Source organism: Macaca fascicularis, chromosome 9 (assembly GCF_037993035.2).
Source record: "Macaca fascicularis isolate 582-1 chromosome 9, T2T-MFA8v1.1".
Lineage (NCBI taxonomy): Eukaryota > Metazoa > Chordata > Mammalia > Primates > Cercopithecidae > Macaca > Macaca fascicularis.
The window spans coordinates 75,748,166-75,772,652 of record NC_088383.1 but is presented as its reverse complement, the minus strand read 5'-3'; the positions used below and the strand labels follow the sequence as shown (position 1 = coordinate 75,772,652).

The window sequence follows — 24,487 nt, the reverse complement described above, 5'->3', positions numbered from 1 at the left end:
CTTGCGTTCAAGCAATTCTCATGCCTTAGCCTCCCAAGTAACTGGAATTACAGGCATTCACCACCACACCCAGCTAATTTTTGTATTTTTAGTAGAGACGGAGTTCCGCCATGTTGTCCAGGCTGTTCTCAAACTCCTGACCTCAAATGATCTGCCCACGTCGGTCTCCCAAAGTGCTAGGATTATAGGCATGAGCCACCACGCCCGGTCAAACACAGCCTTTTAACAGCAGCCTGCAAGACCCACACTTTGCTCCACAAATAGATCAATATTACTATTGTTATGGTGGTAGGAGATGTTGTCTCCTTGGGGACCTTTTTACTTAAGCCTGGACCAGAAACCATGGTAGTAATGGTCCTCTTATTTGTGGGGCACATCCATACAGGTGTGCAGCAACCTCAGTTCTTGCCTCTTCAGAAGAAAGAATTTGACTGAGGGGCATAAGTCAGAAGGAGAGACCAAGGCAAGTTGTGAAGCAGGAGTGAAAGTTTATTAAAAAGCTTTACAAAAAAAAAAAAAAAGCCGGGCGCGGTGGCTCAAGCCTGTAATCCCAGCACTTTGGGAGGCCGAGGCGGGCGGATCACAAGGTCAGGAGATCAAGACCACAGTGAAACCCCGTCTCTACTAAAAATACAAAAAATTAGCCGGGCGCGGTGGCGGGCGCCTGTAGTCCTAGCTACTCAGGAGGCTGAGGCAGGAGAATGGCGTGAACCGAGGAGGCGGAGCTTGCAGTGAGCCGAGATCGCGCCACTGCACTCCAGCCTGGGCAACAGCGTGAGACTCCGTCTCAAAAAAAAAAAAAAAAAAAAAAAGCTTTAGAGGCTGGGTGTGGTGGCTCACTCCTGTAATCCCAGCACTTTGGGAGGCTGAGGCAGGCGGATCACTTGAGGTCAGGAGTTCGAGACCAGCCCGGCCAACATGGTGAAACCCCGTCTCTACTAAAAATACAAAAATTAGCTGGGCATGGCAGTGGGTGCCTGTGATCCCAGCTACTCAGGAGGCTGAGGCAGGAGAATCACTTGAAACTCTGCAGTGGGCTGAGATCGTGCGTCTGCACTCCAGCCTGGGATTCAGAGTGAGACTCTGTCTAAAAACAGCAAGAACAACAACAACAAAAAAAACCCCAAAGCTTTAGAGCAGGAATGAAAGCAAGGAAATTACACTTGGAAGAGGCCCAAGCAGGTAACTTGAAGAACAAGTGCAAGACTTGACCTTTTGTCTTGGGGTTTTATATATTGGCTTGCTTCTGGGGTCTTGCGTCCCTTCTCACTTGATTCCTTTTTTTTTTTTTTTTTTTTTTTTTGGGATGGAGTTTTGCTTTTGTTGCCCAGGCTGGAGTGAAATGGTGCAATCTCAGCTCACTGCGATCTCCACCTCCCGGGTTGAAGTGATTCTCTTGCCTCAGCCTCCTGAGTAGCTGGGATTACAGGCGTACCCCATGCCTGGCTAATTTTGTATTTTTAGTAGAGATAGGGTTTCTCCATGTTGGTCAGGCTGGTCTCGAACTCCCGACCTCAGGTGATCTGCCCATTTTGGTCTCCCAAAGTGCTGAGATTACAGGCATGAGCCACCACACCAGCCTTCTCACTTGATTCTTCCCTTGGGGTGAGCTGCCCGCATGCGCAGTGGCCTGCTAGCTCCTTTGGAGGGGAGCACGCACAGTGTGTTTACCGGAGTTGTACGCATGCTCACCCGAGGAGTTCTTCCCTTTTACTGGTGGAATGCTCCTGGAAGGTCAACTCTGCCATTTCGTGTCTTAATGCACATGCTTGAGTCCACTCGCCCAACTCCTGAGATCTTATCAGGAAACTGATGATCACCAGTTTTAGGTGTTTTCTATCTGTAGGGAGATTGCCTTTCCCCGGTGCTGGTTGCGACCTAGTATTATTTTAGAGAGGCAGTGTGACAATTGTCTAACCATCACCTAATGATTGCCTGACTTGCCTGGTGGGATGTGGGGGCCCTCTTCTGCCCTGTTCATGTCTGACTAGCTACTCACTGTAACACTCTTGAGCACACTATTGGAGCTGGTGGGGTTTACTTTGCAAATGCCACCGTGTCACCTGTAGCTTGGCCTGCAGGTCCCTGCACTAGTGCCAGTGTAGATATTTTCTTTCCAAATCTAATCCCTAATTTACACACCCTTTGTGATGATGAGTTCAAAGTCTTAGAGAAATTGTTTAGCCCCTTGGAGAGACTGCTCCCTCAGTGTGGAGGGCTGGGGCTGGGGTCACATGTCAATATTGTTCAATGTGACATGTATTTACTGAGCACCTACTCAGTGCCAATCCCTGGTGAGACAAAAGGTGAGCGAGGAATGGCCCCTGCCCTTGAGAAACATACAAGAAATGCTTCAGCAAGAAGTGTGTGTCTTTCTCTCCACCACAATATCAATCTCCTAAAACTGGAGTAGGGTTAAGAAATCGTAAAGAATTAGTTCATGCACGTGTTCATTGCTTCATGAAGCCTTTATAGGGTCTCTACTGTGTCCCAAGCTCTATGCTAGACAGTAGGTAAAGCTGAATTGCAGCTTTTATTTTGTAGTTATTAAGCCTGTGAATAATTTCAGCACAGGAAGCCTACTGTGCCTTTCAGCACAGTTGACTTATGTCCAAGGTACAGATGTGGAACAGAAGAGAGAGTATTGAATTGTTTGCTGGTGGGAGAGCAGGATGGTTCTGTGTCTGGGAGTGCTTCACAGAGGAAGTGGCTACTGAAAAAGGATTCAAAGGAAGACTCAGCTTGCCAGGTGGATGCATGGGGAAAAGGCATCCTAGGCTGAGGAAACAGCCTGTGCAAAGGCCTGGGGGCTGAGTCATGGACCAGCAGGGCTCACAGGCTCCACAGAAGTGATCTCATCCACCCCCTCATAGTTTAGATGAGGCTGGGATGCAGAGAGCGGAAGGCACTGCCTAGAGCTACTCAGCCAGTTAACCACAGAGTTTTGATTGGAACCTGGCCTCCTACCTCCCAGCCACAGCTGGTGTTTTCTCCTGCTGGGGAAATGCTACACATCATACACAATGCCATCTTTACCACTTGATGAATCACAAGCAGGTATACATTCAAGTCATCTGAATTTAGTTCAAAGTTTGCAAATGGAGAACAGAGTTAGAGGGGCTGGCTGTGCTTTCCATGGGTCCAGATATATAGTGGGTGCTCAGTAAGTGTCTGTGCCCTCCTCTATGGCCAGATGTGGTTGGAGTCGGGGGCGGGGGCAGTAAAGGCAACTCCCTGTTCTAGAGGGATACGTGGATGACAACTTCCAACTTAGGATGACTTGAAGCTGGGCTTGTGAAAGCTCTGAGCAGCCGGGCTTGGAAGGCAATAATTTCTCAGGCAGAGTATGAGTACCTCTCTGTCACCCAGTTTGAAAGGCAGCAGGTCATCCTGAAAATAAGCAAATGTCAGTTCACCACTGACCTAGCTGCCCTTTCAGTGGGCAGCGAATAAGGCCTTCTCAGTCATTCCGGGCTTTCAGTTTATGGGACTAAGAAAAAGGCAGAAATGCCAATAATATACAGTCATATCTTATTTTATTGTGTTTTGCTTTATTATGGTTGGCAGATACTCCATTTTTAAAAAACAAAGTAAAGGTTTGTGGCAATCCTGCTTTGAGCAAGTCTATTGGTGCCATTTTCCAATAGCATGTGCTCAGTTCCTGTCTCTGTGTCACATTTTGGTAATTCTGGCAGTATTTCAGACTTTTTCATTATTATTATATCTGTTATGGTAATCTGTAACTACTGATCTTCGATGTTACTATTGTAATTATTTTGGGGTGCCACAAACCGTGCCACTAAGACAGCAAATTTAGTCAATAAATGTTGTGTGTGTTCTGACTGCTCCACCAACTGGCCATTCCTTCATCTCTCCCTCTCTGTTGGCCTCCCTATTCTCAAGACACAACAATATTGAAATTAGGCCAGTTAATAACCCTGCAATGCCGCCTTTAGTGTTCTAGGGAAAGGAAGGGTGGCATGTCTCTTGCTTGAAGTAAGAAGCTGGACATGATGAAGCTTAGTGAGGAAGACATATGGAAAGCAGAGAAAGGCTGAAAATGAGGCCTCTTGTACCAAACAGTTACAAATGCAAAGGAAAAGTTCTTGAAGGAAATTCAAATTGCTACTTCAGTGAACACAGGAATGATAAGAAAGTGAGGCAGCTTTATTGCTGGTATGGAGAAAGTTTGAGTGGTCTGAATAGAAGATCAAACTAACCACAACATTCCCTTAAGGCAAAGCCTAATCCAGAGCATGACCCTAACTCTCTTCAGTTCTATAAAGGCTGAGAGAGGTGAGGAAGCTGCAGAAGAGAAGCTGGGGCTGGGTATGGTGGCTCACATCTGTAATCCTAGAACTCTGGGAGGCTGAGGCAGGTGGATCACTTAAGCCCAGGAGTTTTGAGATCAGCCTGGGCAACATGGAGAAAACTTGTCGCTACAGAAAAAAAAAAAAAATTATCTGGGTGTGGTGGTGCATGTCTGTGGTCCCTGCTATTTGGGAGGTTGAGGTGGGAAAGTCTCTTGAGACTGGGAGGTGGAGGTTGCAGTGAGCCGTGACTGCACCACTGCACTGCAACCTGAGTGACAGAGTGAGACCCTGACACACACACACACACACACACACACACACACACACACACACAAAGTTGGAAGCTAGCAGTGGTCAGTTTCTGAGGTTTAAGGAAATAAGCTGTCTCTTTGATGTAAAATACAAGCAGCAAGTGCTGATGTAGAAGTTGCAGCAAGTTATCCAGAAGATCTGGCAAAGACCATCAATGAAGGTGGCTACACTGAACAACAGATTTTCACTGGAGACAAAGCAGCCTTATATGGGAAGAAGATGCCATCTAGGACTTCCATAGCTAGAGAGGAGAAGTCAATGCCTGGCCTCAAAGCTTGAAAGGACAGTCTGGCTCTCTCGTTAGAGGCTAATGTAGCTGATAGCTTTAAGTTGAAGCCAGTGCTCAATGGCTATTCTGAAAATCCTAGGGCCCTTAAGAATTATGATAAATCTACTCTGTCTGTGCTCTAGAAGTGGAACAACAAAGCTTGGATGACAGCATATCTGTTTAGAGCATGGTTTACTGAATGTTTTAAGCCCACTGTTGAGACCTACTGCTGAGAAAAAAAAGATTCATTTGAAAATACTACTGCTCACTGACAATGCACCTGGTTACCAAGAGTTCTGATGGAGATGTACCAGGAGATGAACGTTGTTTCCATACCTATTAATACATCATCTATTCTGCACCCATGGATCAAGTAATTTTGACTTTCACGTCTTATTGCTTAAGAAATACATTTCATGAAGTGATAGCTGCCATAGATAGTGATCCATCTGATTGACCTTGACAAAGTAAGTTGAAAACCTTCTGGGAAGGATTCACCATTAGAGATGCCATTAAGAACATTCATGACTCATGGAAGGAGGTAAAAATGTCAACATTAACAGGATTTTTTTTTGGCTGCCCAGTGCATATAAAAGTTATATTTATGCTATTACATGTACAATAGCATTATGTCTAAAAAACAATGTATGGACCTTAATTTAAAAATACTGCCAAAAAATGCTAATGATCATCTGAGCTTTCAGCAAGTCATAATCTTGCTCAAATCTGGAAGTCTGGAAGAAGTTGATTGCAACCCTCATGAATGACTTTGAGGGATTCAGCGTTTCAGTGGAGGAAGTAACTGCAGATGTGGTAGAAATAAGCAAGAGAACTAGAATTGGAAGCGGAGCCTGAAGATGGGACTGAATTGCTGCTGTCTCATGATCAAACCTGAGTGGTTGAGGGGTTGCTTCTTTATGGATGAGCAAAGAAAGTGGTTTCTTAAGATGAAACCTACTCCTGGTGAAGATGCTGTGAATATTGTAGAAATTACAACAAAGGATTTAGAATATTCCATAAACTTAGTTGATAAAGCAGTGGCAGGGTTTAAGAGGATTGATTCCAATCTTGAAATAAGTTATACTATAGGTAAAATGCTATCAGATAGCATCGTGTGCTACAGAGATGTCTTTTGTGAAAGGAAGAGTTAATCAATACCGCAAATTTCACGGTTGTTTTATTTCAAGAAATTGCCACAGCCACTCCAGCCTTCAGCAACCACCACCTTGATCAGTCAGCAGCCACCATCATGGAGGCAAGACCCTCCACAGCGAAAAGAGTATGACTTGCTGAAAGCTCAGATGATCGTTAGCATTTTTTAGCAATAAAGTATTTTTAATTTAAGGCATGTACATTGTTTTTTAGATATAATGCTATTGTACATGTAATAGCATAAATATACCTTTTACGTGCACTGGGCAGCCAAAAAAATTGTGTGAGTCACTTTATATTTGCTTTATTGTGGTGGTCTGGAACCAAACCCGCAACATCCCCAAGGCATGCCTGTATGCTTTTACTGCCCTTGTTTTTTTTTTCTTTTTTTTGAGACAGAATCTTGCTCTGTCGCCCAGGCTGGAGTGCAGTAGCATGATCTCGGCTCACTGCAACCTACGCCTCCCTCAACCTCCCTAGTAGCTGGGATTATAGGTGCACGCCACCATGCCCCACTCATTTTTATATTTTTAGTAGAGGCAGGGTTTCACCATGTTGGCCAGGCTGACCTCATGATCCGCCTGCCTCGGCCTCCCAAAGTGCTGCAATTACAGGTGTGAGTCACCACGCCCAGCCGCCTTTTCAATCTTAACTAAGCATTTATTATGTACTGTGGCTGTCACTTTTGCAGTCTGAGGTGTGACAGCAAAACTAGCATGAACTTCTTTTTCCTTCTTCGCAATTTCACAGACAGAAGTTCTCAGGAATCTCACTGTACAATTTTTTTTTCTTTCCTAATTAAGTTGAAAACTTTCACCTTTTCAGTTAAAAGAAGCACGATACGGCTTCTCTTTGGCACAGCTGCATTGTCAGTAACACCACTCTTGCGTCTTGGGGCCACTGCTAAGTAAAGTAAGAGTTACTTGAACACAAGCAAGACTGCCTAGCTGATCTGACAACTCAGATGGCTACTGATGGACTAATGGGTGGGTAGTGTAGACAGCACGGGTACGCTGGACAAAGGGATCATTCATGTCCCAGGCAGGATGGATTGGGACAGTGCAAGATTTTGTCACACTATACTGAACAGCATGCAACTGAAAACATGAATTGCTTATTTCTGAAACTTTCTATGTAATATCATTGGACTGTGATTGACCATGGGTAACTGAAACCACAGAAAGCAAAACCATGGATAAGGTGGGACTGCTGTATATAGAATAGTCTATGATATTATATATTAAATATATCATAAGTAATACATTTTATATTATAATACAATGCTTTATAGTATAAGCTATATATATTATATATTTAAATAGAAATTATATATTTAAAATATAAATATAAAATATAATATAAAGACATGTATTTAATATATATATGAAATATTTCAAGAAGGCAGAGCGTAGTACGATAAACACCCTCCCACTCCATCTTAACAGTTTACCCCTGTTGTCTCTACCCCAGTACACAACTATGATTGACTGTAACGCCTTAATGTGAGTGAGAAATTTGAATGCAGGTTTTACATCTGTAGCTTTTTAAGTCCCAAAGCTGCTCCTGCCTCCTCATAGAATTCTCCAGTGGCTACTGAGAGCCCTCTGGATAGGCCAGACTCCCTCACAGGGTCTTTCAAGGCTTGTGAGATTGGATCCCTGCCCACATCTCCCCACCAGCTCCTCATGCTCTGGCTCCTGTTTTGTTCCTTCCACCAGGCATGTGGCCGTCTCTGCCTGGGAAGTTCTCTCCTCCTCTTCCCCTTGCTAACTCCTGATGATCCCTCAGGCGTTGGCTGAAATGGCACTTCCTCCAGGAAGCACTTTCTGACAGCTCTAACATGGCTATGGCTACCGCCCTCCAACATGGTGCCTGCCCCGGGCCTAGCATGTCAGTCCACCCTCCCCCAGGGACTGCCTGACCCCTCATCTTTGACTCTCACTGTTTAGTGGCTCTGGCACAGGGATTGGCCTGCTAGGGTCACCTCTGTACCCCCGTGTCCATCATAGAACTTTTAACAAGCTGGTGGGCACATCACCTCTACTTGTTACATGTTAAACATGAGCTGGAAGGTGGCACAGGGAGTGTGCTGGAGGATGAGGGGACCCTGAATGGGGAAACCTGCTGAGGAAGGCTCAGCCAGCTCTAGCAGCGGCTGAGTTGGCCCATTTTGAATGATTGGAACCATCCTGGTTTCCCAACTAGTAACCATTCACTTTCTTCCCCTCTTTCTGATAGAAACCCGACTTTGCTCATCTTCGTATGAGCAGCCATATGCTTCCAAAGAGGGGGCTCAGCCCTCATCAGGAACTGGCCAAGGCATGGGCTCGGGGCACTCTGGACAGTAACACTTCAGGATGATTCTGCCGCTGGGGGTCCCTGAAGCCTCACCGTATTCTTCAAAAGGGACACAGGAATGTGGGGGAATTCTGTAGGACAATGTCTTGGTTTTCTCAACTCAAAAAAAAAAAAAAAAAAAAAAAGATGTTGGGGAGGGGAAGAGAGGGAGAGAGGGAAACTGTTTAGATGAGGGGTTAGTATATTTTTTTCTTCCAAATGCCAAGCAGTAAATATTTTAGGCTTTGTGGGTCATATTGTCTTGGTAGCAATTGCTCAGCTTCGCCTCTAGCAGGAATGAACCATGGAACACATAAACAAGCGGAGGTGGCTGCCTTCCCGTGAAGCTGATTTACAGAAACGTGCGGCGGGCTCAATGGGCCCTAGGTGTAGTTTGCCCATCTATGGTATAGACGAAAAGAGACCTCTGAGGTATACTGGCCAAATGTGATGTATGGACTTTGCTTGGATACCGACTTGAACAAATCAAGTCTTTTTTTTGAGACAGAATCTCGTTGTGTCATCCAGACTGGACTGCAGTGGCAGGATCTCCGCTCGCTGTAACCTCTGCTTACTGGGTTCCAGTGATTCTCCTGCCTCAGCCTCCTGAGTAGCTGGGATTACAGGCATCTGCCAGCACGCCCCGCTAATTTTGTATTTTTAGTAGAGACAGGGTTTCACTGTGTTGGCCAGGCTGGTCTCGAACTCCTGGTCTCAAGCAATCCACCTGGCTTGGCCTTCCAAAGTATTGGGATTACAGGTGTGAGTCACCGCATCTGGCCCAGACCAAGTCTTAAAAACCAAACAAGACAAAAATGTTTGTGATAGTTGGGGAAATTTGAACAATGATCAAATGCAAGATGATTTTAAGGAATTATTGTTAATTTTGCTAGGTGTGACAAAAACATGGTTTTCATTGTTGTTGATGTTGTTTTGATTTTGTTTTTAAAGAAGAGAGAGTCTTTACTAGCTGCTGATACTAAATGGGAGATAATGTAGGGGGTTTGCTCTAAAATGACCCCAGGTGTGGAGGGAAGGGGTAAGGATGACACCAAGCTGGCCACATGAGCATAATGATTGAAGCTGGGTGATGGGAATTGGGGGAAGGGGCCTCCATACTCTTTTGTCTTCCTTTGTTTACGTTTAAAAATCGGTATAATAAAGTCTCAGCCAGGCACGGTGGCTCACGCCTTTAATCCCAGCACTTTGGGAGGCCGAGGTGGGAGGATCACCTGAGGTCAGGAGTTTGAGACCAGCCTGGCCAACATGGTGAAACCCCGTCACTACTAAAAATACAAAACAACTAGCCGGGCATGGTGGCGAGTGCCTGTAATCCCAGCTACTTGGGAGGCTGAGGGCAGGAGAATGGCTTGAACCTGGGAGGTAGAGGTTGCAGTGAACTGAGACCATACCATTGCACTCCAGCCTGGGCAACAGAGCAAGACTCTGTCTCAAAAACAAACAAACAAAAACAAAAACAAAAAGAAAATCTGTATAATAAAGTCTTTAAAAAGGAGAGACAAGAAAGAACTCCTGGCTGGGTGCAGTGGCTCACGCCTGTAATCCCAGCACTTTGGGAGGCCGAGACGGGCAGATCACCTGAGGTCAGGAGTTCAAGACCAGCCTGACCAACATGGTGAAACCCCGTATCTACTAAAAAAAAAAAAATTAGATGGGCGTGGTGATGCGTGCCTGTAATCCCAGCTACTCAGGAGGCTGAGGCAGGAGAATCACTCGAACCCGGGAGGTGGAGGTTGCAGTCAGCCGAGATTGCACCATTGCATTCCAGTCTGGGTGACAGAGGGAGACTCTGTTTCAAAAACAAAAAAAGAAAGAACTCCCTCTTCCACTGCCTCTGGTCCCCATTCCCTCTGGTGAATATGTAATGCCTGTAGTTCATGCAGTCATTTTACAGCTAAGAGGGAACAAGCCTGAGGATGAGACTAATCCCCAAGTATGACAGAGTGGAAGAAGAAGGGACCGAGATGCTGGAAGATTCTGTCAGGCTGCCAAATTAACCAGGTCCAGAACTGGCCTGCTTCAGGATTCCTTTTTATATGAGATAATAAATTAAGCCATGTTTAATGTGTTTGGTGACATGTAAGCCAAAATCCCCTTACTGATCTAAAGAAAGGAACAGTATGGAGGTCTGGCCCCTCTTGCTGCAGGATGTCACCCATGGTATCTAAGAGGATGTTAGGATTGGAAGAAAAGCTGGTAAGAAATGTGCCCTGGACAAAGCTCTCTGAGTCCTTCCATTATACCATAGGGGCACCAGGAAACGGGGGGATCACTGCTTTCTGTCTTACTTTCTGGAACCCCAGAGGGCCAATGCCAGGGGCCGCACTGGACTTGCTTAGGAGGATGCCGATGTTGCGATCATAGACCTATAGTTTTTTTTTTTTTTGAGACAGAGTCTTGCTCTGTCACCCAGGCTGTAGTTCAGTGGCCGGATCTCAGCTCACTGCAAGCTCCATCTCCCGGGTTTATGCCATTCTCCTGCCTCAGCCTCCCAAGAAGCCAGGACTACAGGCGCCCGCCACCTCGCCCGGCTAGTTTTTTTTTTTTTTTTTTTGTAATTTTTAGTAGAGACGGGGTTTCACGGTGTTAGCCAGGATGGTCTCGATCTCCTGACCTCGTGATCCGCCCGTCTCGGCCTCCCAAAGTGCTGGGATTACAGGCTTGAGCCACCGCGCCCGGCCATAGACCTATAGTTTTAGAAGAGGGAATGGCAGAAACAAAACTCCCAAAGGACAGCTGGCCTTTCTGGCATCCTTCCTTACAAACACAAGGAGACCTCTTCTCCCTGCACTCCCCAACATTCAGTAACCACAACCACACAACGTCTACACACAGGGCACAAACAGCATTGTTTCTAACTGATCTCATGGTTCAGCCAGTCTCGGGGGCATCAGCTGTTCTGTAATGCATGACGAATCACTGTGGTTAACTTAACCCATCCTTGTCTCCTAGCTACAGTTATTAGACACTTGCCAAAAAATGTGCAGAGGGAATGCTGGGGAAACAAAGGAGAAGGGTCATGTGGAGAAGGCCACGAGGCACAGCCCCTCTCCCGCACATCTGGAGGCTTCTGGAACTCTGTCAGACTCCTGGAGTTCAGATGCAGCACTAGCCCAGGCTTTGGAGACGGGAGGTGGGAGATGAGGGTGGCGGCCTTGAATTAGGAGCAAGTCACAGATCCTCAGTTAGTGAGTTTGCTCTCAGTCTTCATTTGGCTCCAATTTTCTTTTTCTTTCTTTCTTTCTTTTTTTTCTTGAGATTCAGTCTCACTCTGTCATCCAGTCAAGTGATCATGGCTCACTGCAGCCTCGACCTCCTTGGGCTCTGGTGATCCTCCCACCTCAGCCTCCCAAGTAGCTGGGACGACAGGTGCACCATCATGCCTGGCTAATTTTGTATTTTTTGTAGAGACAGGGTTTTGCCATGTTCCTCAGGAAAGTCTTGAACTCCTGGGCTCAAGCGATCCACTTGCCTCAGCTTCCCAAAGGGCTGGGGATTAGAGGTGTGAGCCATTGCTCCCAGCCTGGTCCCAGTTTTCAAGGCTTTGTTTAGAACAGTGATTCTTAAATTTGAGCATGCATCAGAGTCCCCCAGAGGACAGGTTAAAACAGATTACTGGGCCCCTTCCCCAGAGTTTCTGGTTGAGTAGGTCTGGGATGAGGCCTGAGAATGTGCATGTCTAACAAACTTTCAAGGGATGCTGATTCTGCTGCACAGGGGGACACTGATTGGAGAACCACTGGCTTAGAGCTGCTGTGCATGACCGTGGCTCTCAGGTAGCAGCAGGAAGAGACTCAAACTCTTCTTCCTCTTCCTTCCCTTTGGGCTGAGGTAGGAACTAACAATGAATGACCAAAGGCCATGGTCCTGGACAGGGGGAACCAATATCACCAATGCTCTAAGATCACTGTGAACCAGGAACCAGGAGACTTGAGGTGCTATCCTGCCCCTGAATGATCTTTCTGTGTGGTGTTGCAAAGTCACCTCTGCTCTCTGGGTCTCAGTTTGCCCCTCTGTACAATAGGCAGGTGGTGCTTTTCTGTATGTGTTGTCATTTCCACTACCAAAAAGTTTTATAAAATAAGGAGGCTGGGCACGGTGGCTCACGCCTGTAATCCCAGCACTTTGGGAGGTGGAGGCAAGCAGATCACCTGAGGTCAGGAGTTCAAGACCAGCCTGACCAACATGGTGAAACCTCATCTCTACTAAAAATACAAAAATTAGCCCAGTGTGGTGGTGCATGCCTGTAATCCCAGCTACTCGGGAGGCTGAGGCAGGGGAATCGCTTGAACCCAGGAGGCGGAGGTTGCAGTGAGCCGAGATTGAACCGTTGCACTCCAGCCTGGGCAACAAGAGTGAAACTCCATCTCAAAATAATAATAATAATAATAATAATAATAATAATAATAATAATAAAAAACAAGGAAAACAAAATGAGCTAAATGATCTCTAAGAAGGTGGAGGTAGGAGAATCTTTTGGCAGTGTCACCGTGTGCCTGGAAGCCTGGGAGCTGGAATCTGACTTGGGTTTGAATATGGCTCTGATATTTACCAGCTATGAGTGCTGTGAGCACTGGGGGAGCTGCCCAACCTGGCAGAGCCTTGGACTCCTCTTCTGCAAGTGGGGATGAGGATGCTGACCTTGCAAAGTTGCTGCAGGAGTGGAGGTAAATGTATAAAGGGGCTGGCCAAAAAATATTAGCTATGATGGTTGTTTTGTTATTTTTAATATCTTTTCAAGGCTTGGCAACTCAGAAAGGCAACTCGTCTCCTGCATCCGTGCCTGACTGTGGAGCCTGGTGATCTTCGCTGATGGTCACTCAGAACTTCCAAGCATGTGTCTCAAGTTTTCCCCTGGAATGATTATTCTGGAAAATGCTTGACTTGCCAAATTTTCCATGAACTGTTCTTTCTCTAACTTCTGTTCATTTGATTACTAATTTAACTAATATTTATTAAGGGCCTCCTGTGTGCCCAACACAGGGTAGCCACTGGAGATACAATGAGGAGAGAACCCCAAATGTGGTCCCTGTTCCCTGTGAAGCTTACAGTCTGGGGGAAGCAGATGTTAATCTGTGAATCACAGAGAATCAGGAGAAACTCAACAGTGAAAACTGCTGTGCAGGGGCCCAGAGAGGGTACAACAGCAGGCAGATTTGACCTGGTTGGGAGGCCAGGACAGGCTTGGGGAAGAGAGAACTAAAAGGATGATGTCTGAGGGTAGCAGGGGTTGACTGGGAGAAGAGAGAGGGCTGGGCATTAGGGGCAGAGAGAACAGCCTGTTGTGCAAAAATGCCTGCAAGGAGCTAGGCTGGAGGGCGGTGGAGGTATTACTCAGTGTAAGTGACCTCAGTGACTTTTCACCCCATCTTAACTCTGCTTATCTTTAGAAAACAGGACATCTGAGGTCAGAAGTTCCCCCTCGTGACTAAGCAGCTAAGACTGGTGGGATCCAAGATGACAGTTCACTTGACCTCTGAAGAACCTCTAACTTCATTATAATCTAATTTCCAGGCTAAATGACACTCTTACCAGTATGACGACAGTTGATAATCACCATGCCAATGGCTGGAAGAAACCATGAAACGACAAAAAGGAAGGTGGCAACTCTGGTTCCCAGAAGTTCTCCGCCCATTCCCAGAAAAGACATGAATATTCCTCCCCTTGTTTTCAATGCAAAACATCTTCATTAAAGATGCCCTATATCTGTGACTTCCCAGCACTCACAAGCTGAGCAGTTGGTTTGTGAGCCATGCTGCCACTTCTCGATTCCATGGCCGTTAAATCAAGCCTGCACTGCTTGATGCTCACTCTCAGTTTTGCATGCTGACTTTGCAGCACCGAACAGAGAATAATACCTCATTCTTTTTCTTGAGAGGACCAGCTTTGTCAGTAACAGAGACAGGAAGGTGGGCACAGTGAGTCTGATCTTTGTTCCAAGAGAAACAGAGCCTTTGGAGGTTTAATAGCAGAGAGGGCCACGTGATGTCTTAAAACATCTCTGGGTGTAGTTGGAGGAGAGATTCCGGGGCCCAGAGAGGAGTGGGGATATCTGTTAGGACAACCTACAGCAGTGTCCAGAGAAGGGCTGCTGGTGGCCTGGTGGGAGAGAGGGTTGCATTTGAAATGGAAAGAAGTTACTGTATTTGGAATATCCTTTGGAGTCGACTCCGCAGGACTTGGAGGGGATTGATGTGGTGGGTGAGAGAGGTGACTAGGGTGGTCCGGCTGTCTGACTTCCTAATTGGCTATCCAGGGTGGATGGTGATGGCTTTTACTGAGCTAGGGTGGAACTCCTCTTCTCCAGAGCATTTCAGAGTCCTGCTGGTCACTTGTCACATCATGGGTTAGAAGACAAGGTCCCTCCTCCTGTGTTTCAGGATCCTCATCTCCTCCAGGTGTGGATAAAACAGGTAAACACTTAGCACAGCAGCTGGTTCTCAACAAATGATAGCTGCCTGCTGGACCCCCTGCCTCTGAGTCACTCTCGCAGAGCTGTTGGCCTCTTGAGACCTGTCACAAGCTGACACTCTTACTTCCTTGTGGGGGCATCTGGGACTCCGCTGAGGTGGGGACATTTTGTCTCAACCTTGAACCTCCTCATCTTTGTCTTGCAAGATGGAGCAAGAGAGGACGAGAGCTGGTGCTCAGCAGAGGTTGTGCTTTTACAGGCAAGAGAGCAGGTGCCTTGGATCTGAAGCCAGGGGAACTGGCCCTCCTCTAAACTAGCTGTGTGACCAGAGGCAAGTCTCTTTTCCTCTCCAGACCTCAGTTTACCTAACTATAAAATGGGGTGGGGCACAGGACTGGAGACTGCCTCTGAACCCTTCTCTCTCCAAATCTCTGCAATTTTTTTTTTTTTTTAGACGGAGTCTCACTCTGTTGCCCCAGGCTGGAGTGCAGTGGCGTGATCTCGGCTCACTGCAAGCTCCGCCTCCCGGATTCACGCCATTCTCCTGCCTCAGCCTCCCGAGTCGCTGGGACTACAGGCGTCCGCCACCACGCCCTGCTAACTTTTTGTATTTTTAGTAGAGACGGGGTTTCACCGTGTTAGCCAGGATGGTCTCAATCTCCTGACCTTGTGATCCGCCCGCCTTGGCCTCCCAAAATGCTGGGATTACAGGCGTGAGCCACTGCGCCTGGCCAAATCTCTGCATTTTTGTTTATGCTCAAAGGAACATGGGTGGAGGCTGGGACCACCTTCCTCCTCAGGGTCAAATCCTGGGCAATTGCCCAAGCCCCAGCCCACTCATTCCATCTGTTTCAAACTCTTGCCACAGTCACCTTTTGGGGATGGACACCTCCACTTTGTCTTTCTGACCTACCTGTCACAGGAGCCTTCCATGGGCTCTAGCTAGTCCAGCCTTTTCTCCTCCTGCCTGGGAGGCTCATGGCAGGCTGCCCCCTCCTGCCCAAGCTCGTGCCATTCCCAACCAGGAACACTGCTTCCTCTCTGTCTCCCCTGTGGAATCCTCAGCTTGATCCACGGCAGTGAAATCTCCCTCTGAGTTCCTCCTTCCCAGAATCCCCAGAGTCCCTGGTGTCCCCACTGGCGACCTTGCATGTTCATCTAGAGCACATTTCTCTACCCTTTCCTTACCTGGTTTTCAGACTTTCTGTTGCCCATAGCAGGTTTCTCAATTGGTTGCTGGCTTCATGCAGCCAACACAGACTTTCTACATCCCTCTCCCCCAGGGCCTTAGACTGAAAGTGTTGTATTAGGTGTTGGGAGACACACCCAAGCCATTCTCTCCCGTGGGAAGACTCAAGGAAGACACTGGAAAACCCGGCCCTTGACTTCCTAGGAGGATCCCCAGCTTTCACCTGGGGATTTCTTTCTTTGGCCCCGTTCAACTACAAATCTGGGGCCGCCTTGCCCTCTCCCCACCTTCTGGCCCAGACTCTGAGGTATGCTCCCATGTCCCCTTTTCCTAACAAAGCCTTCCTCAGTGGAAGAGAGCTTGGACACACAATACTTGCCAATAAAAGCAACCATTGTAGCCCCAGGGAAGGGGGTGGGGGTAAAGAAACAGGGAGAGGTTTTGCTCTCTGCTTGCCAAGGCTGGCTCCAGGGAAGGCCGCAGCCCACGGCTGGTGAGGAAGGCTGCTGGGGCCCCAGCTGTGACCTGCCCCTCATGACTTGCTCTCCTTGAGGCAGGAAGAAAGGGGTGGAATGGAGCTGAGGCCCCTGAGTTTTCTAGGGGAGTCTCTCTGAGATGGCCCCACAGCAGAAAAGGGGCAATCTTTATTCCATGACTTTTTCCTTCTGTCCCACAGGGTCCCCACTCTGCCCCTTGGAAAACTGAGACCCTGAGAAGGGAAGCCATTTTATCCTGAGATCATTTGGTGGGCTTGGGTTTGCAGAGGGCCAGAGCTGTGAAGCTCCAGCCTGGTTATCTCCCAGCCTCTCCTCTCTCTCTCTTTCTTTCTCTCTTTTTTCTATCTCTCTCTCTCTCACACACACACCCTCTAACTTTCTTGCTCCGTCAGTCCTCACACACAGAATCCTGTCTGGACCTTGACTTTGCATGTCTTTTTTTTTTTTTTTTTTTTTTGAGACAGAGTATTGCTGGGTCACCCAGGTTAGGGTACAGTGGTGTGATCTCAGCTCACTGCAGCCTCAACCTCTCAGGCTCAAGCAATCCTTCCACCTCAGCCTCCCAAAGTGTTGGGACTACAGGCCTGAGCCACTGCACCCAGCCAACACACATCTTAAAAGACCAGAAAGAGGAGAAAGAGGAACTCTATTCTTCCCGAATTTAATATAGATCAATTTGGTTGTGGCATTTCCAAATAACTGGATGCTCTGATGTAGCTTGGAATGCTTGGAAGATAATATACTTTAGCTTTCTGAACCTGCTTCTTAAATGCACCAGTCCTCCAAAACCTTGGCATCATTTCCAAGATTCTTTATTCCATGTTTATTACAAAAAAAAATCTCCTTCCACAACTCCCACCCCTGGATTGCTTGAAATATAGTTTATTTGCAAGTTATTAGTTACATATTTACTGAGTAAAGCAAGAGCATGGATCTTCTGTTGGGTTGTTTGTACTGACTCCTGACCTGGTCTCAACACATTGCAAGACCAGCATCAAGCGCTCATCTCTGACTCTTGGTTCTTTCCACCTTGGGATGCCACAGTTGCTACTGGCATCAGGGATGGAAGTGGAGGACAGTTATCACTTACTGAGCATCTATTATGTGCCATAGTTAACACCCATTTCACAGATGAGGCAACTGCGGTTCAGAGCTAGGATTTCAATCAGGCTGTCTGACTCTGAAGCCAGGGTTCTCTCCTCACAGGCTCAGCCCTGCTCTTGGCTAGGACCACAGGTTAGTGGTGCACCCTGGCCTGGTGTCTGGCAAACGGGTAGATCCAAGGGGTCGATGGTTAGTGAGGGCATCAAGACCATAGTGAAAGAAAGAGGGAGGCTCCCTCCACCGGGAGGCTCACTGTCCACCACACCCCCAAATGCAGCCGGACACCCCTTTAGCCTCCTGGATCTGGAACAGAAACAGAGAGCAGGCCCTGCGGCCAAGAAAGGGGGCGGAGCAGCCATAGAAAGCGGATTCGGGCCACCACTCAGGGAGCCCAGGCGTCTGAGGGGACAATCGCTCCGTGCGCCAGGAGCCCCTGCTCTGGCTCCGCGTGGCACTTCCGATCCCCGGCCACAGGCAGCTGCACTCCCCAGCCGCGCGCCCCGCCCCCGGGCGCCCGGCGCCCCAGCTCCGACACGCGCCCGGCCCCGCCCCGCCCCGTGTGCCCACCCCCGGCCCGCCCCGCCGCCCCCTCGCCCGGCTCCCGCGGAGTCCCGGAGCGTCACTGCGCGGGCGGGCTGACCGACCCACCGGCAGTGGGCACCGGGGGCGCTGGCGCGTCAGCGGCTCCGCTCTCCAGCCTGCAGCCTCGCGCTCCCGGAGCCAGCGGTCCAGGCGGCGGCGCCGCGCAGGGGACCCGGAACCGGCGGGAGGGAGGCTGCTAGGCGGGGAGGCGGCAGCGGCGGCGGCGGCGGGAGCCGGCCGGTGCTCCGACAGCCCGGGGCGCACCCTAGCCTCGCCGCCCTCAGCCTGGGACTTCGGGCTTGGGCGCTTGCCCAGCCCGCTTCTCAGCGCGGCCACATGGCTCCACTCCGCGCGCTGCTATCTTGCCTGCTGCCTTTGCACTGTGCGCTTTGCGCCGCCGCGGGCAGCCGGACCCCAGGTGCGTGCGGGTTGGGCGCGCGGGGGCCCGTGGGGCCCGGGGTGCTCGCGGTCAGGGTGGCCCAAGGTTGCTCCAGTTACCCGGTCAGGGTTCCCGCGGGTGGGAGGCAGTGTGCACACTCTGGGCTGATTTGCTCTCTTTTCTTCCCCTGTGCCACAGCACTGTCCAGTGATTTCTCTCCATTTCTAGCACTAGAAGTAGACAGAGACCCCAGGAGAGAATTTGGGATCATCGAGTCTCTTCTTAGGAGCAGCGTGTCTGTCTCTTTGTCTCTCTGTGTTTCTTCTTTCCCCCCTTTCCCAGTTTGTTTCTCTGTCCTGTGTGTCTTTCTCGTTCAGTGTCTTCTCTGTCTCCAACTTGTGTGAGCATGGGTGCAAGGTGTGTGTGTGTGTGTGTGTGTGTGTGTGTGTGTGTGTGACTGTTACATACCCAGAATAAGGCTAACAGGTGATTGCCTCCTACTGCAGAGCGTACAGGGCAGTCATGCTCCTGCACAGAAACACACATCCTTCCACTGCCCCCAACCTAGCATTGTCAAACGCTGCGGACACAGGCCTCTTGCATACAGACCAGATACACTCCACTCCTGCCCTGCAGCATGGGGTACCCTCCTGGTGGCTCTGAACATGGGGAGGAGTCTCTGGTCATTTCCAGGCAGGGTGCCTCCTTTTCTGTGAGCCTTGTTCATGCGCCAGAGTGGGTCCCCTCTTGCAGCAGTCTTGGGGGTCCTCTGCTATAATGGGGATGAAACTAGAACTGTGGGCATGGGGAATTTTCAGGAAACACCACTTTCTATGTTTTATCAGTGACGTGAACTGGGGAGACGAGAGGTAGAGCTGTGTGGAAATGAAAATTCCTCCCAAACTCGCATTCATGAATCACCAGGCCTGGAAGCCAGGGAGCTGTCATTCCTGCCCAGCCTGGCTGGGCTCAAGGAGAGCTGTGTGAGGATGGGCCTGCTGGCATGTGGCCTGGAGCATGGGGCCATGACCTCACAGTTAATTCAGCCCAAGTGGGCAGGTCATCCCCTGTATATCCTTTTATTTTTGAAGATCTATATTTATCCAGTTTGGGGCTCGGCCATACAGAAATCTCAGTGGCCCCTGTCCTGCTTTAAAAAGTTTTCTTTCTAACCTTGGAAAAATAGAGAACTGGGCATTCCCTCCCTCCCCTCTGCAGCCCCACCTTCTCCTTGACACGCGCCCACGGTCCCCTGGGTTTCTAGGTGTGTTTGTTTTGCCAGCTGCGTTCTTGGAAGCTTGGGGAGGAGGGCCCTACCCCAGCCTGGGGTGGTGACTTCAGCACGCTGCGGAGTTTGGGCAGATCTGCCCTTCCCTTTATTTGCCCTGTTGGCTTTTGGGAATTTTAGTCCTTTTCTGGGCAGAGTCCAAGGTTGGAAGTCTTGTAGCTAGTGACCAGGCTCTGTCTGGTATCATTTGCTTTCTTCTGCTAAGTTTAAAAAGGACCTGGGGGCTACAGGGAGTGATATTTGCACAAAGTACCTGCACATCCTTCATCCAAGTGTAGGAATCCTGGAGCTCAGGAAGCAATGGATGGAAAATGGGTGAACTCGGGCTAACGGGGCCATCTAAGGGTGACACTCAGGGTTCCTATCCCTCCCTGCCCTAGTGGGATTTCCGACTTCTCCTTACCTCTGCACTGACTGCATTGAAGTGACTCTTTGTTTACCTCCGACAGAGCTGCACCTCTCTGGAAAGCTCAGTGACTATGGTGTGACAGTGCCCTGCAGCACAGACTTTCGGGGACGCTTCCTCTCCCACGTGGTGTCTGGCCCAGCAGCAGCCTCTGCAGAGAGCATGGTAGTGGACACGCCACCCACACTACCACGACACTCCAGTCACCTCCGGGTGGCTCGCAGCCCTCTGCACCCAGGAGGGACCCTGTGGCATGGCAGGGCGGGGCGCCACTCCCTCTACTTCAATGTCACTGTTTTCGGGAAGGAACTGCACCTGCGCCTGTGGCCCAATCGGAGGTTGATAGTGCCAGGAGCTTCAGTGGAGTGGCAGGAGGATTTTCGGGAGCTGTTCCGGCAGCCCTTACGGCAGGAGTGTGTGTACACTGGAGGTGTCACTGGAATGCCTGGGGCAGCTGTTGCCATCAGCAACTGTGACGGATTGGTAAGGGATGAGACTTTCATTAAGTTGCATCCTCCCCCTCCTGTGCCCCGCTCACGTGGTTTTGAGATTGCTATGGGCATGTTTTGCAGTCTGGGCCAAGGCAGGGGTGGTGCTGCCTTCCTGAGGGAGTGCCGCCTGCCCCCACGGGCCACTAGGTTCACGCTCTGCCAGTTGTGAAGTGGCCGAGTTGGGATGGTGCCTTTATCATACCCACCCCGTGGCTTTTTCTCCCGTCACCCTCCATGGACCCCCCTGGATCACAAGCTGTCTGGCTGGTATCTCTGAGTGTAGAGAAACACCGGGGTGAGGAAGCCAGGCTCTGGAGTCTGACTGCTGGGGTTGGAATTGTGGCTGAGCCGCTGCCTAGCTGTGAGGATTTGGATGAGTTCACCTCTCTGTGGTTCTTTCCCTTGTTTATTTTGCACACATTTACTGTTCTAGGTGCTGGGGGTACGGTGGTGCCTGAGGCAGACGTGGCTTCTGCTCTCCTGGAGCTGACCCGCGGGTGTTAAGGATGTGGCCTGCCTAACTGGGCAGTGCACTGGAGGCTGCCCCTGCCTGGCTCATGGTGCGGGCACAGTTAGTGGCTGCTATTATGTCCTATAACATTGTGATGTCATGTCCTTCCTCTTCTCCTCCCTGTCTCTCCTCCCAGAGCCAGCCTGCTCTTTCCTGGCTGCTCTGTGTGGCCCCTCTCCTAGGACCCTCACTGCTTCCACACTGCTTCCCAGAGTCTGGGGCGCCTCTGCTGGTTGGCTCCACCTTGCAAACCAGAAAGCCATGGGGGGCGCTGTCTTTCTTGCCCCCACCTGGGGCTGGCTCTCGTTCCCCTCGCTGCTCCTCCTCAGTGTGCAGGCCCTTGTGAGCTGGCACAGCAGCCTCAGGGTCCTGTTCGGCGGCTCTTCCCTGCCCCAGAGACACCAGATGTGAGCTGATGGGTCCCAGGAAGAGGCCTGCTTGCTCCTCTGCCCTCCAGCTTTGAGACCGAGAACATTTGAGATGGGGAGGGCTTGTGGGTTCCTTCCTCACTGACAGGGCGGGGAGCATTTGTCACCATCGTCCCACGTGTAGGAGAAGTCTTACCTGCTGATTTCGTGGCTGCCTCTCTTTAAACCAGCGCTTTCCACCTTTTATCATGATGTACCCCTAAATGTTTTAGACATTTCCCCCCTAATCATCAGTCCACCTCAGGATGAGGTGGGTATTTTTTGTTGTTGTTGTTTGTTTTGTTTTTTTAGAGGTGGATTTTCACTATGTTGTCCAGGCTGGAGTGCAGTGGCTATTCACAGGCACAAACACAAGGTACTGCAGACTTGAACTCCCGGCCTCCAGCCATCCTCCTGCCTCCGCATCCCAGGAGCTGGGGCTATAGGTGCATGTCACCGTGCCTGGCTTTCCTCACGCAATTTTAATACCACAGATATACTGAAGATCTGTTTCTACACTGTATATCTATCTGGGCTTTATATGTTTTTACCTTCCCCAGAATCAATTTTCACCCCATTGAAGGTGATAGGGCCCTCATGGAGAGGGCTTATCTACATGGTAATTGGTTTTCATAGTTGAGCATGCGGTAGAATCACCTGAGCACCTTGTCAGGGGTGCAGAATCTGCCTCTCGGGGGAGGGACCAGGATCTGATCGACACCAAACTCTGCAGGTGAACTGACGCAAAAGTTCCTGAGAGCGGGCTTTGAGAAAGCAGATTGTCAGAGCAGCTGGGGGAGCCTAAGGCCTTGTCAGGTGTCCGGGCTAAGCCTCCGCTGCCAGCCCACTTTGGCTCTGTGGCTCTGTGCCACAGGGGCCCTTGGCCACTCCGCTGGCTAGAGCTATGCCATGGCCACAAGTTTGGGTTGAGAATCCCAAGTGATGTCAGGAATCATCCAGGGATACAGTATCCATGCAGATAGAGAGACAGAAAGTGCTGGTGCAAGCCAGCAGCTGAACTGAATTAGATGGTGAATTCCTTCTAAAGTCATCACACAGGTAGGCCGTAAGCTCCTCAGTGACAGGGCTAGGGCTCCTGCTTCTCTGACTGCCCTCCTGAAGTGAGGCACAGAGGAGATGTTTAATATGCTGAGAACCTAAACTAAGGATGACTGTCACTGACAATAAGTAACTCCCCACCCCCTTTGCATCCTGAAAACCTCCCTTGTCATTGAACCAGCTTAGCAGCCTGTTGACAAGTAGTAACTGACCGCTAGGTGCCACAGGGATCAGGGCCATGAAGGGCCCTGAGCTAGCACTCCTGAAGCACGAGCACATGGCTCCATGGTGTAGCGTATATGGTGACAAGTCATCATGCTCTGGTTTTGGGGGCTGGCAGATGGTGGAGGTGGGGCTGTTCAGTGGGGCTGGGGCTGGACATTCCTCAGAGGGTGTTGCTGATTTTCGGTGGCCTCTGAGTCAATGTTCTTCTTAGCAGTGTGACCTTGGGCAAGTCACCCCCCATTTCTGAGCTTTACTCTTCTCATTTGTCCAAAGAGGGGCTATGCTTGATGTTCCCTGGAAGATGGGAATCGATTCTGTGTGGCATTTGCTGAAGCGGGATCGGGTCTCAGAGGCTGTCCAGGTACAGGCTTCGGGAGGCTTGCTCTGTAGCTGGTACAGAACTGAGGCTCCAGGAATTGACTTTCCTGGGTCCCCCGCCCCTTGGTGAGGGGCAGAAATGGACTTTACTGGGCTGAGCTTCAGGCTGGACCACAACATGTACCCTGGCTGTTTCCAGAGGCCAGTCCTCCAGTCCAGTATCTGGACGCCTCCCCCTCCAGGCCCTGGGAGTGGTGCTCCCTGACTGCCTTCCACTGGGGCTGCCAGCACAGAGGTCACCCCAGGCTGGGATTCCTTGACTTTCCGCCCACTCCAAGAAACTGCTCTGTGTCCCATGACAGCAAGGGGCTGTGTCCCAGTGACCCAGCTGAGCTCACCTTTGGACTCAAAGGCCATGGTGTAGCATTTCTGATGATAAGATTGTATTCTGCATCTTTACATGGTCTCTGGATTTTAATCCCATGTTCTCTAACATCTCAAATGCCAAAGTCATTCATTTCAAAAAATATGTACTGAGTGCTGACCATGGACAAGGTCCACAGGGAGATCATAAAAAAAGAAAGTGACACAGATAATGACAGCAACAGTAACCAGTCCTTCCTTTGGCCTAGACACAGCATGCATGTGTGTATGGGCTTTTATTAACTCCATCCATCTGTAGATGAGGAAACTGAGTCATAGGCGGAGATACAAAGAACAGATAGCTTCCATTAGCACAGGACTTTATAGTTTACAAAACTCTTTTGCTTCCTTCAATCTTGTGAAGTGTGTTTGCAGATATTGTTATTACTCCTGCTTTGCAAAGAGTCAGGTCCCTGTCCTCGAGGAACTTGGGTGCCATGCAGGGGGAAACCTACCAGTAGTTTCAACATTCACCTGGTTTTCTAGAACACAGTGGGGATGGGTGCTCAGTAAATGAGAGTGATTGTTTTCTTTAATGTCAGAGAAGGTGACATTTGAACTGAGCTTTGAAGGATGAGTAGAAGTTTGCTGGGGCCAGAGGGTGGGGAGGGCCCCCTGGGCAGGGGGAAGAGCTTGAGCAGGCTAGCGATGGTTGGACAGAGGAAGGAGCACCATGTCAGGTGGGGCTGGGGAGTGGACACTAGAAGACACGCTGGGCAGGGGGGCTTGGTCTCACCTTGAAGGAAGGGTAGGATGGAAGAGGGGGTGTGGGGCAGGGATGCGGCAGCTTGCT

General features: G+C 49.6%; 1 protein-coding gene across 3 annotated transcripts in view; it reads left to right on the top strand.

The window, feature by feature from the left end:
• The first annotated feature begins 18,257 nt into the window (after window positions 1–18,257).
• ADAMTS14 (ADAM metallopeptidase with thrombospondin type 1 motif 14) overlaps window positions 18,258–24,487 on the top strand; it is an 88,314-nt gene continuing 82,084 nt past the window's right edge. For all 3 annotated transcript variants that reach the window (XR_012417833.1, XM_005565621.4, XM_005565620.4), the window contains exons 1-2: window positions 18,258–18,605; window positions 20,304–20,743. Coding sequence is in view for 2 of the 3 variants with exons in the window: in XM_005565621.4 (XP_005565678.2) it covers window positions 18,524–18,605; window positions 20,304–20,743 (522 nt within the window). In the remaining variant the exon portion in view is untranslated. The remainder of the gene's footprint in view (window positions 18,606–20,303; window positions 20,744–24,487) is intronic.